Here is a 12,838-nt window from a genome sequence, read left to right as displayed (position 1 = left end):
TTAACCAACAATGCAGTTAAGAATACCAACCCCCCCAAAAAAAAACATTAAAAAAAATAGATTCTAAAAAAATACTATTATTTCGTATTATTTTATATTGTAACAAATAATTAAAGAGCAGCAGTAAAAATAACAGTAGCGAGGCTATATACAGGGGGTACCGGTACAGAGTCAATGTGCAGGGGTAATGGAGGTAATATATACATGTGGGTAGAGCCACCCTTTGCCTTGATGAGAGCTTTGCACACTCTTGGCAAAGCTAGTTTGTGTGTGTCAGTGTGTGTGTGTGTCAGTGTGTGTGTGTGTCAGTGTGTGTCAGTGTGTGTGTGTGTGTCTGTGTGTGTGTGTCAGTGTGTGTGTGTGTCAGTGTGTGTGTGTGTCAGTGTGTGTGTGTGTGTCTATGTGTGTGTGTGTCAGTGTGTGTGTGTGTGTCTGTGTGTGTGTGTCAGTGTGTGTGTGTCAGTGTGTGTGTGTCAGTGTGTGTGTGTCAGTGTGTGTGTGTCAGTGTGTGTGTGTCAGTGTGTGTGTGTGTCAGTGTGTGTGTGTCAGTGTGTCAGTGTGTGTGTGTCAGTGTGTGTGTGTCAGTGTGTGTGTGTGTCAGTGTGTGTGTGTGTCAGTGTGTGTGTGTCAGTGTGTGTGTGTCAGTGTGTGTCAGTGTGTGTGTGTGTGTGTCAGTGTGTGTGTGTCAGTGTGTGTGTGTCAGTGTGTGTGTGTGTGTGTGTCAGTGTGTCAGTGTGTGTGTGTCAGTGTGTGTGTGTGTGTGTGTGTGTCAGTGTGTGTGTGTGTGTGTGTGTGTGTCAGTGTGTGTGTGTCCATCTCAGAAGCCATTAGTGGTGGAACTATTATCCAGTCTGTTTTCAAAGAAAGTCTAATTTTATGCGCTGAATACAACAGGTGTAGACTACCGTGAAATGCTTACTTACAACAGGTGTAGACTACCGTGAAATGCTTACTTACAACAGGTGTAGACTACCGTGAAATGCTTACTTACAACAGGTGTAGACTACCGTGAAATGCTTACTTACAACAGGTGTAGACTACCGTGAAATGCTTACTTACAACAGGTGTAGACTACCGTGAAATGCTTACTTACAACAGGTGTAGACTACCGTGAAATGCTTACTTACAACAGGTGTAGACTACCGTGAAATGCTTACTTACAACAGGTGTAGACTACCCGTGAAATGCTTACAACAGGTGTAGACTACCCGTGAAATGCTTACTTACAACAGGTGTAGACTACCCGTGAAATGCTTACTTACAACAGGTGTAGACTACCCGTGAAATGCTTACTTACAACAGGTGTAGACTACCCGTGAAATGCTTACTTACAACAGGTGTAGACTACCGTGAAATGCTTACTTACAACAGGTGTAGACTACCGTGAAATGCTTACTTACAACAGGTGTAGACTACCGTGAAATGCTTACTTACAACAGGTGTAGACTACCGTGAAATGCTTACTTACCAGCAATTTTCCCACCAATGCGGAGTTAAAAAGTTGCTCGTAAGTAAGCATGTAAAAATAGTACATTTGGTCAGGAGCCTGTCAAAATGGCTGCTATTCCCTCCAGCGCCATTAAACTGTTTAAAATCAAATCATCCCACTTTAAAGATGAACGGTAAAATAAAGTCTCTAATATTTTATATTACCATACACAATATAAATGTGACATATTTATTTGGTAAAGTAAACAGACCACAAACAGCCCCAAGCATCAAACACAACAGAAATTGAGCCTCTCTAAATGTTAACCCTCTCCTTTTAATAGTGAAATGAATCTCTGTGTAACACTTTGGGGAAAGACCCAAGTATGAAAAGCCAACAGAAAGTGGTGAACTGAGTGTCCATTCTGTGTAAGCTTTGGGAAGTGAGCGTGAGCGTTAGCAGAAGTGGGAGGGAGTACGGCCTGCTGCCGTTCGTTACCCCCCCCCCCCGGGTCTCAGATGACAGCCTCCCTGGGATGAGGGAGCACCCCTAAAACAGACAGACTACCAGAAACCCCTTTAGAAACCACTGTAGATACTTCACAAGGAATCAGCTGTGGGTTTAGCAGGAATCACAAAGTGCAGTTCACACTGAACTGGTTTCAATGGCTATGTTGAATATTAGTAAGTAGGATGTCTGATTTCCTGACTTCTTGGTATAGGTGTTCTTCGCAAAGAGAGATTTTACAGCAGTAAAATCTTCCAGAGACAAACAGTGACAAAGTGGCTTCAGTGAGTGAGCTGGTTGGAGCGTGTTAGTTTGTATGAACCATCAGAGTAGTGGGTTTGATTCCCAAACTGGCCACTTGTAGTGAATATCTGACATTAAATTCCCAAACTGGCCACTTGTAGTGAATATCTGATGTTAGATTCTTGTAGTGAATATCTGATGTTAGATTCTTGTAGTGAATATCTGATGTCAGATTCTTGTAGTGAATATCTGACGTTAGATTCTTGTAGTGAATATCTGATGTTAGATTCTTGTAGTGAATATCTGATGTTAGATTCTTGTAGTGAATATCTGATGTTAGATTCTTGTAGTGAATATCTGATGTCAGATTCTTGTAGTGAATATCTGATGTTAGATTCTTGTAGTGAATATCTGACAGATTCTTGTAGTGAATATCTGACAGATTCTTGTAGTGAATATCTGACAGATTCTTGTAGTGAATATCTGAAGTTAGATTCTTGTAGTGAATATCTGACGTTAGATTCTTGTAGTGAATATCTGATGTTAGATTCTTGTAGTGAATATCTGACAGATTCTTGTAGTGAATATCTGACAGATTCTTGTAGTGAATATCTGACAGATTCTTGTAGTGAATATCTGACAGATTCTTGTAGTGAATATCTGACAGATTCTTGTAGTGAATATCTGACAGATTCTTGTAGTGAATATCTGATGTTAGATTCTTGTAGTGAATATCTGACAGATTCTTGTAGTGAATATCTGGCGTTAGAACAACAGCTAGGATGACTCAACATGACTAGTAAACACAGCAGGACAGAAAATATTTTAAAGACTACTACTACTTGTAGTGTCTGAGGGTCAAACACTTGGGCTGGTTTCCAAGACGCATATTAGCCTGGTCCTAGACTAAAAATATTCTCCATTGAAAGTGATTCTTAGTCCAAAACCATTGGCTTAATCTGTGTTTTAATCTGTGTCCGGGAAACCAGCCCCTAAGCAACTTAACAGTGAACAAGGCAGCTGAAATGTCATCATACACATAGGGAAGCCACTGATGATGTAGGACAAAGCTCTGACAGACTGATGTATTGGGGGGGAACTATTCCTTTAACAGTGTGTGTGTGGGGTCTCTCTGTCTGTAGGCTATCCTCTAGGTTTTATCATGATAAAGAGAGGGGGGATGAGGGATTGCAGCTGGAGGAGGCTCAGCGCCGGTGCCTAGGCTGAATGAGTGATGGTAGTTTACAGAGTAAACGACGATCAGCTCCAGTTTGGAGAGTCCCCTGCACAGTCCTCAGTACAGTCATAGATGGTGAACAAGAGAACAACACACTGCTTTACAAGCTAATATTAACACCACCAAGAGAGAGAGGGGGAGGGGGGGGGGAGAGCGGAAGAGAGGGGGGGAGAGATGGGGAGAGCGGGAGAGAGAGAGAGATGGGGAGAGCGGGAGAGAGAGAGAGATGGGGAGAGCGGGAGAGAGATGGGAGAGAGATGGGGAGAGCGGGAGAGAGATGGGGAGAGCGGGAGAGCGAGAGAGAGAGGGCGGGAGAGCGAGACAGAGCGGGAGAGCGAGAGAGAGAGGGCGGGAGAGCGAGAGAGCGAGAGAGAGGGCGGGAGAGCGAGACAGAGCGGGAGAGCGAGAGAGAGGGCGGGAGAGCGAGAGAGAGGGCGGGAGAGCGAGAGAGAGGGCGGGAGAGAGGGCGGGAGAGCGAGAGAGAGGGCGGGAGAGCGAGAGAGAGGGAGAGAGGGCGGGAGAGCGAGACAGAGCAGGAGAGCGAGAGAGAGGGCGGGAGAGCGAGAGAGCGCGAGAGAGGGGCGGGAGAGCGAGAGAGGGGCGGGAGAGCGAGAGAGGGGCGGGAGAGCGAGAGAGGGGGGGGAGAGCTGGAGAGAGGGGGAGAGCTGGAGAGAGGGGGAGAGCTGGAGAGAGGGGGGAGAGCTGGAGAGAGGGGGGAGAGCTGGAGAGGGGGGAGAGCTGGAGAGGGGGGAGAGAGCTGGAGAGGGGGGAGAGAGCTGGAGAGGGGGGAGAGAGCTGGAGAGAGCTGGAGAGGGGGGAGAGAGCTGGAGAGGGGGGGAGAGAGCTGGAGAGGGGGGAGAGCGAGAGGGGGGGCGGGAGAGGGGGGGGCGGGAGGCGGGAGAGAGGGGGGAGAGCGAGAGGGGGGCGGGGGAGAGCGAGAGGGGGGCGGGGGAGAGCGAGAGAGAGTGTCAAACACTCAACTACTCTGTGCCCATACCAGCTGCAAACCCCTTTGTTGGTTGTATATGTTGGGCCTTTCTCTCTGCGTGTGTGTTTCTCTACGTGTGTGTCCTCACCAGCTGGAACTCCCTGCGCCTGTCGTAGGCGTCCTGGATGCCCGTGTCGGCCCACAGAGCCCGGATGGAGGGCAGGTACTGCAAGAAGACCCTGGTCTCCACCATGCCGTGGGCCATCCTGGCCGACCGCGTGTCAAACGCCATCATGGTCTCTCCGTGCCCCTGGTTGGACGCCTCTCCCCACGGGATGTGGAGCTTCTCTCTGGCATCCACCAACACACGCACACCTGGGAGGGAGAGAGAGGGAGAGTTGAGTGAGTGTGTTAGCCAACTGAGCTAATGACTAGGCATGAAGTTGAAGGTCATGCTTCCACCAACATCCTTGGAGAGAGAGAGCGAGGGAGAGCGGGAGAGAATCCGACAGAGAAAAGGGGGAGAGAGACCGACAGAGAGAGGGGGGGAGAGAGACCGACAGAGAGAGGGGGGGAGAGAGACCGACAGAGAGAGGGGGGGGAGAGACCGACAGAGAGAGGGGGGGAGAGAGACCGACAGAGAGAGGGGGGGAGAGAGACCGACAGAGAGAGGGGGGGGAGAGAGACCGACAGAGAGAGGGTGGTCCTCTGTAGCTCAGCTGGTAGAGCACGGCGCTTGTAACGCCAAGGTAGTGGGTTCGATCCCCGGGACCACCCATACACAAAAATGTATGCACGCATGACTGTAAGTCGCTTTGGATAAAAGCGTCTGCTAAATGGCATATTATTATTATTATTATAGAGGGGGGGAGAGAGACCGACAGAGAGAGGGGGGGGGAGAGACCGACAGAGAGAGGGGGGGGGGGAGAGACCGACAGAGAAGAGGGGGGGAGAGAGACCGACAGAGAGAGGGGGGGAGAGACCGACAGAGAGAGGGGGGGAGAGACCGACAGAGAGAGGGGGGGAGAGACCGACAGAGAGAGGGGGGGGAGAGACCGACAGAGAGAGGGGGGGAGAGACCGACAGAGAGAGGGGGGGAGAGACCGACAGAGAGAGGGGGGGGGAGAGACCGACAGAGAGAGGGGGGGAGAGACCGACAGAGAGAGGGGGGGGAGAGACCGACAGAGAGGGGGGGAGAGAGACCGACAGAGAGGGGGGGAGAGACCGACAGAGAGAGGGGGGGAGAGACCGACAGAGAGAGGGGGGGGAGAGACCGACAGAGAGAGGGGGGGAGAGACCGACAGAGAGAGGGGGGGGAGAGACCGACAGAGAGGGGGGGAGAGAGACCGACAGAGAGAGGGGGGGAGAGAGACCGACAGAGAGAGGGGGGGGAGAGACCGACAGAGAGAGGGGGGGAGAGACCGACAGAGAGAGGGGGGGGAGAGACCGACAGAGAGGGGGGGAGAGACCGACAGAGAGAGGGGGGGGGAGAGACCGACAGAGAGAGGGGGGGAGAGAGACCGACAGAGAGAGGGGGGGGAGAGAGACCGACAGAGAGGGGGGGAGAGAGACCGACAGAGAGGGAGAGATAGGGAGGCAAAAAGAGAGGTGAGAGAACGAGAGGGGGGGGGAGAGGTGAAAAAACGAGAGGGGGGGAGAGAGAGACATGCTGGCTGTTCCCATAGACTTCCAGTCATTGAGCCAACAACTATCCATTTAAAAGCAAGCCACCGCTGCTAAATAAATATAGAGGAAACACTGCACGTCATGTGGAGAGTAGTGAGTGAGGTGGTGTTATGGATGGTGTGACATCGGTTTGTCTGGTCAGATCAGGTCTAGAGAAACTCTAGATGACCACATAGGCTCTGTCCCAAATGGCACCCTATTCCCTATATAGTGCACTACTTTTGACCAGGGCCAACTGAGCTAATGTAATGCCTATTTGGGACGCAGAGCACCACTGTCTGACCACACGGTCACACACACCCACCCAACACTCTCACTATGAATGAATCACATTCCATTCAAACTCCTATCCTCCCTAACCCTAACATATCCTTTGTCCTTGTGGGGACCAAACGTTTTGTTCCATTCAAACTCCTATCCTCCCTAACATGTCCATGTGGGGACCTGGGAAATAAAATGTCCAAACCAGAGAGAACGTTCCTTGTTTTCCTATCATTGTGGGGACTTTGGGGGATTTCCGGTACCAATGAGGACAGTAATACTAACACACACACACACACACACACCACAGTAGTCCTCCAGACAGAGCTAAGATGTGTTTATATAAAACACACAGAGAGCAGGGTTGCGTCCCAAACGCCAGCCTATCCCCTATATACTGCACTACTTTTGACCAGAGACTGATGGTAGTTCACTACATAGGATATAGGGTGCTGTTTGGGAATCACCCCAGGGGTGTAATGGGTTCCACTGTTTCCATGGTGCCGTTGGTCCCTCCTGACACACACTGCCCACCCTGAATAGCAGGTTAGATCACCCCTACACTGGTGACGTTATGGTTTAACCCACTACCATACTGCTGTTGACAAGGGTCGGTCCACGTGACGTCTGCAGGCGTGTGTCAGTGACACTGCCTGGTGGTGTGGTGACAGGAGTGCGTGCGTGACACCAACTGGTGGTGACGGAGGTGGTGTGTGTGGTTCCTGTGGTGAGAGGTGGGGCCCCTCCACCACCCCTTCCTCCTTCCTCTGTCAAACACACACATCCTGAGAGACGGCTCTGATAGCTAAGGATAGACTGAGCCCAGTTGACCTGGCCTTGGCCTCAACCCATCTCTCTGGGGAGATACTAGGAACCAGACAGACCAGTTCATGTCCTGCTGGGACTTAGTCCACCAAAGTCAGTCTTGTTGAACTCAAAGTGAAGACAGGGCTGAAACAGATTCAAGTCACCTAGACCTGACAGAAACTGGAGTCAAGGCAGGGCTAGGCAGGAGGCCCATAGATACTGTATAGAGTTTGGCAATGGCATAGAATTCAAAGTTAATTTCTATGGAGTTTGGCAAACTTGGTTTGAGGTTTAGAATTTAAAAACAGCCACCGTGTTGCCACCAAAGGTTCTAAGACAGAATGTTATTGTCTTCATGGAACGTTTGGTGCCAACCGGGATGGCTCTGTAAAGTCTCCAAATGCCAAGCACAGAGAGAGAGAGAGAGAGAGAGCAGAACAGAGTAACAGCCTATAGATCTCTCTCTGTGTGTGTGTGTGTGTGTGTGTGTGTGTGTGTGTATGTGTATATATATATATATATATATATATATATATATATATATATATATATATATATATATATATATATATATATATATATATATATATATATATATATATATATATATATATATATATATATATAGACGCTACAGTAAGACTGTCCCAAATGGCACCCTATACCCTACATATTGCACTACTTTTGACCAGAGCTCAATGACCAGAGCCTTTTTGACCAAAAGTAGTGCACTATAAAAAGGAGAATAGGGTGTCATTTGGGATGCACAACAAGCGCAGTACAGGGACACTACTACTACAGCCATAGAGGTTTTTATATTGTGCTAACTGACGGTAGTGATAAAAACGGAGAAGGGCTACAGACCACTGATAAGGAGTTGTATTATTAGGCTGGCTGCCAGCTACAGACCACTGATAAGGAGTTGTATTATTAGGCTGGCTGCCAGCTACAGACCACTGATAAGGAGTTGTATTATTAGGCTGGCTGCCAGCTACAGACCACTGATAAGGAGTTGTATTATTAGGCTGGCTGCCAGCTACAGACCACTGATAAGGAGTTGTATTATTAGGCTGGCTGCCAGCTACAGACCACTGATAAGGAGTTGTATTATTAGGCTGGCTGCCAGCTACAGACCACTGATAAGGAGTTGTATTATTAGGCTGGCTGCCAGCTACGGACCACTGATAAGGAGTTGTATTATTAGGCTGGCTGCCAGCTACAGACCACTGATAAGGAGTTGTATTATTAGGCTGGCTGCCAGCTACAAACCACTGATAAGGAGTTGTATTATTAGGCTGGCTGCCAGCTACAAACCACTGATAAGGAGTTGTATTATTAGGCTGGTTGCCAGCTACAGACCACTGATAAGGAGTTGTATTATTAGGCTGGCTGCCAGCTACAGACCAGTATTTCCATACCATGACATAAAAGACCAACATATAGGTCTTTACAGAAGCAGCATATTTGCATCAGAATGAGGAAATGCTTTTTGCTGGTTCATTCATTTGTAAAGTTGTTGGCTATAAATCACACAGAGAAAGAGTGTGTGATTCTGAATATCATCACTGTACACACACAGGTAATATGCTTATCTGATTATTGCCACAACATACAAGATGACAAACCCCCCAGACATTCACTACCAGGTAGAATGTATAGTACTGCATGAGGACACTATGGAGATTTAGACATTCTCTCACTCACTAAACAGGGCTGTTACCCAGGGGCTTTCACACACGGCCTGCACTGTTGAAATAATGACCATAGGATAAGATCAATAGATCAATGGCAAAACATCCATCACACGCATTAGCCCCGATGCTAATGATCAACAGCCTACGTCCACAGAAACACATTAGACCCCATGCTAATGAGCCATCAAACATACATGCATTAAAAACACAGCTAAGGGTTTCGTAGGCCAGAACAGAGAGCCTCTGGGCTCATGGGTATAATAGCTTCCCCCTTTCCACAGTCTAATCACTGTTTAGTTCCTTTCTCTGCAGAGATTAATAAGGGCGGCAGGTAGCTTAGTGGGTAAGAGCGTTGTGCCAGTAACCGAAAGGTCGCTGGTTCTAATCCCCGAGCCGACTAGGTGAAAAATCTGTCGATGTGCCCTTGAGCAAGGCACTTAACCCTAATTGCTCCTGTAAGTCGCTCTGGATAAGTGCGTCTGCTAAATGACAAAAAATATAAATAATAATAATAAACTGCCATGACTGTCCTTTCTTTGAGAGCACACAGAGAGAGAGAGAGAGACACAGAGAGAGAGCGACACAGAGACAGAGAGCGAGAGAGCGAGAGAGAGACACACATCCCCACAGCATGATGCTGCCACCACCATGCTTCACTGTGGGGATGGTGTTCTCGGGATAATGAGAGGTGTTGGGTTTGCGCCAGACATAGCGTTTTCCTTGATGGCCAAAAAGCTCAATTTTAGTCTCATCTGACCAGAGTACCTTCTTCCATATATTTGGAGTCTCCCACATGCCTTTTGGCGAACACCAAACGTGTTTGCTTATTTTTTTCTTTAAGTAATGGCTTTTTCTGGCCACTCTTCCATAAAGCCCAGCTCTGTGGAGTGTACGGCTTAAAGTGGTCCTATGGACAGATACTCCAATCTCCGCTGTGGAGCTTTGCAGCTCCTTAAGGGTTATCTTTGGTCTCTTTGTTGCCTCTCTGATTAATGCCCTCCTTTCTTGGTCCGTGAGTTTTGGTGGGCGGCCCTCTCTTGGCAGGTTTGTTGTGGTGCCATATTCTTTCCATTCTTTAATAATGGATTTAATGGTGTTCAATGTTTCTGATGTTTTTTTATAACCCAACCCTGATCTGTACTTCTCCACAACTTTGTCCCTGACCTGTTTGGAGAGCTCCTTGGACTTCATGGTGCTGCTTGCTTGGTGGTGCCCCTTGCTTAGCGGTGTTGCAGACTCTGGGGCCTTTCAGAACAGGTGTATATATACTGAGATCATGTGACACTTAAATAAAGTCCACCTGTGTGCAATCTAACTAATTATGCGACTTCTGAAGGTAATTGGTTGCACCAGATCTTATTTAGGGGCTTCATAGCAAAGGGGGTGAATACATATGCACGCACCACTTTTCCATTATTTATTTTTAATACTTTTTTTGAAACAAGTTATTTTTTGTATTTCATTTCACCAATTTGGACTATTTTGTGTATGTCCATTACATGAAATCCAAATAAAAATCAATTTAAATTACAGGTTGTAATGCAACAAAATAGGAAAAAACGCCAAGGGGGATGAATACTTTTACAAGGCGATTCGATTTATTGCGATTCGATACTGCGGTTTCATTGCGATTCGATGTTCCAAACATACTGCTCACTCCATGTCTGCTGCAGAGGGACTAGAGAGAGCCATGAGAAAACAGGTTTTGATCAGTCATGGGACATAAAAGTGCTGCAAACATGTTTGCTCACTATTTAAAACAGAAGATGGAGGCCAAGCTATAGGAGGAGTAATCCCGAAGACTAGCGCTACCTAGTAGCTAACGTTAGCTACCTAGCAACAACCAAAAATTGTATTGCGATACTCTAATGTATCCATTTTTCTCCCATTCCTAGAAGTCAGACAGTGTTCTCCCCAGATTCTGCTAGGCGGGGCACCTGAAACACAAACCACAGCTGCCAACATGAAAACACTGAATTGGCACTTAAGTTTAGGTTCTGAGGTTTGTTGGTAGACTGTGCCTAAGTAATGATGAAGTCATTACACACACAGGAAGTGATCACCTGATCTGCTGACACTAAGAGGACAGGAGGTGTGTCCTACTTCACATCAGTGGAATTCTGAGTATTTCCATTGATGCAATCTCCAGTCACTGTTTCGAAATGACCTTTGACCTCTAGACAGCAGCTAACAAACACCAACGAGGCTCTTTCATCACCACCACCAACAAACGAGGCTCTTTCATCACCACCAACCAACGAGGCTCTTTCACCACCACCACCACCAACCAACGAGGCTCTTTCATCACCACCACCAACCAACGAGGCTCTTTCATCACCACCACCACCACCAACCAACGAGGCTCTTTCATCACCACCACCAACCAACGAGGCTCTTTCATCACCACCACCAACCAACGAGGCTCTTTCATCACCACCACCACCAACCAACGAGGCTCTTTCATCACCACCACCACCAACCAACGAGGCTCTTTCATCACCACCACCAACCAACGAGGCTCTTTCATCACCACCACCACCAACCAACAAGGCTCTTTCATCACCACCACCACCAACCAACAAGGCTCTTTCATCACCACCACCACCAACCAACGAGGCTCTTTCATCACCACCACCAACCAACGAGGCTCTTTCATCACCACCACATCCATACCACAACAAGCCCTGACCCACCAGAAACACTAGGCTCCGTGGGAAATAAAAGGAACGTTGGCTCTGTGAGGTACACAGAGGGTTTCTCCTGGCTGGCACACAGCACAGTTATTCAATGTTGTGTAGAATGTCAACTGACATAATTCCATTGCTACATGACATAGAATGATGTACCAGTATGTTATAAAGAAACAATCCCTTTCCATCCCAATGTTCCATAAAAGTCAGTGTCCCATATCCTTTCCTCCAGAGCCGAACAGGCACAGCTTCACACACACACACACCCAGCGCAGTAGTCATCAAGAGGCTGTGGGAGGGTAAACATTAGCAGGACACAAACACATACATGGCTCAGGCAAGGCCGCAGTCTCTGTGGATCAGAGCAGAGGCTTGAGTCCCAAATGGCACCCTACTCCATATATCAGGGTTTCCCAACCCTCTCCTTGACCCCCCCCCAGACATTTTTGTTTTAACCCTAAAATTGGCACACCGGATTAAATTAGTCAACTAATCATCAAGACTTCGGCACATAGGGCTCTGCTCAAAAGCAGTGCACTATGTAGGGAATAAAGTGCTGTTTGGGACGCAGCGCCAGGATCAGCTCAGGGCTTACAGGGCATCAACAGCATACCTCAACACAACGTCAGACTGAGTCCCAAATGGCACCCCTATTCCCTTTAGAGTGCACTACTGGCTCTGGGTCCAAAGGGCACTACATAGGAATAGGGTGCCATTCGGGACACGAGAGAGAGATGGGGTTTCCCTCAGCCTTTTCAAATCACATGCAGGTTGTTCTCAGAAAGGACTAACCAGTTATTCAGAAAGGACTAACCAGTTATTCAGAAAAGACTAACCAGATATTCAGAAAAGACTAACCAGTTATTCAGAAAAGACTAACCAGTTATTCAGAAAAGACTAACCAGTTATTCAGAAAAGACTAACCAGTTATTCAGAAAAGACTAACCAGTTATTCAGAAAAGACTAACCAGTTATTCAGAAAAGACTAACCAGATATTCAGAAAAGACTAACCAGATATACTCCTGGAAATCAACCTGTTCTATGGGTGTTCACGGCACATATTCACAAAGCATCTCCGAGTAGGAGACAGTGATGGTCTAGGATCAGTTCTGCCTATCAGATCAATGAATAACACAGGGGGTGGTCTAGGATCAGTTCTGCCTATCAGATCAATGAATAACACAGGGGGTGGTCTAGGATCAGTTCTGCCTATCAGATCAATGAATAACACAGGGGGTGGTCTAGGATCAGTTCTGCCTATCAGATCAATGAATAACACAGGGGGTGGTCTAGGATCAGTTCTGCCTATCAGATCAATGAATAACACAGGGGGTGGTCTAGGATCAGTTCTGCCT

The 12,838-nt window shown here is 47.7% G+C and overlaps 1 protein-coding gene across 1 annotated transcript in view; it reads right to left on the bottom strand.

Moving 5' to 3' along the window:
• Positions 1–12,838, bottom strand: part of LOC311103767 (guanine nucleotide-binding protein subunit alpha-13) — a 35,006-nt gene that overhangs the window by 17,752 nt on the left and 4,416 nt on the right. The window contains exon 2 of the mRNA XM_084145417.1: positions 4,493–4,719. Coding sequence (XP_084001543.1) covers positions 4,493–4,719 — 227 coding nt within the window. The remainder of the gene's footprint in view (positions 1–4,492; positions 4,720–12,838) is intronic.

Source organism: Coregonus lavaretus (assembly GCF_964263955.1).
Source record: "Coregonus lavaretus genome assembly, chromosome: 28".
Lineage (NCBI taxonomy): Eukaryota > Metazoa > Chordata > Actinopteri > Salmoniformes > Salmonidae > Coregonus > Coregonus lavaretus.
This window is presented reverse-complemented; position numbering and strand designations above follow the sequence as displayed.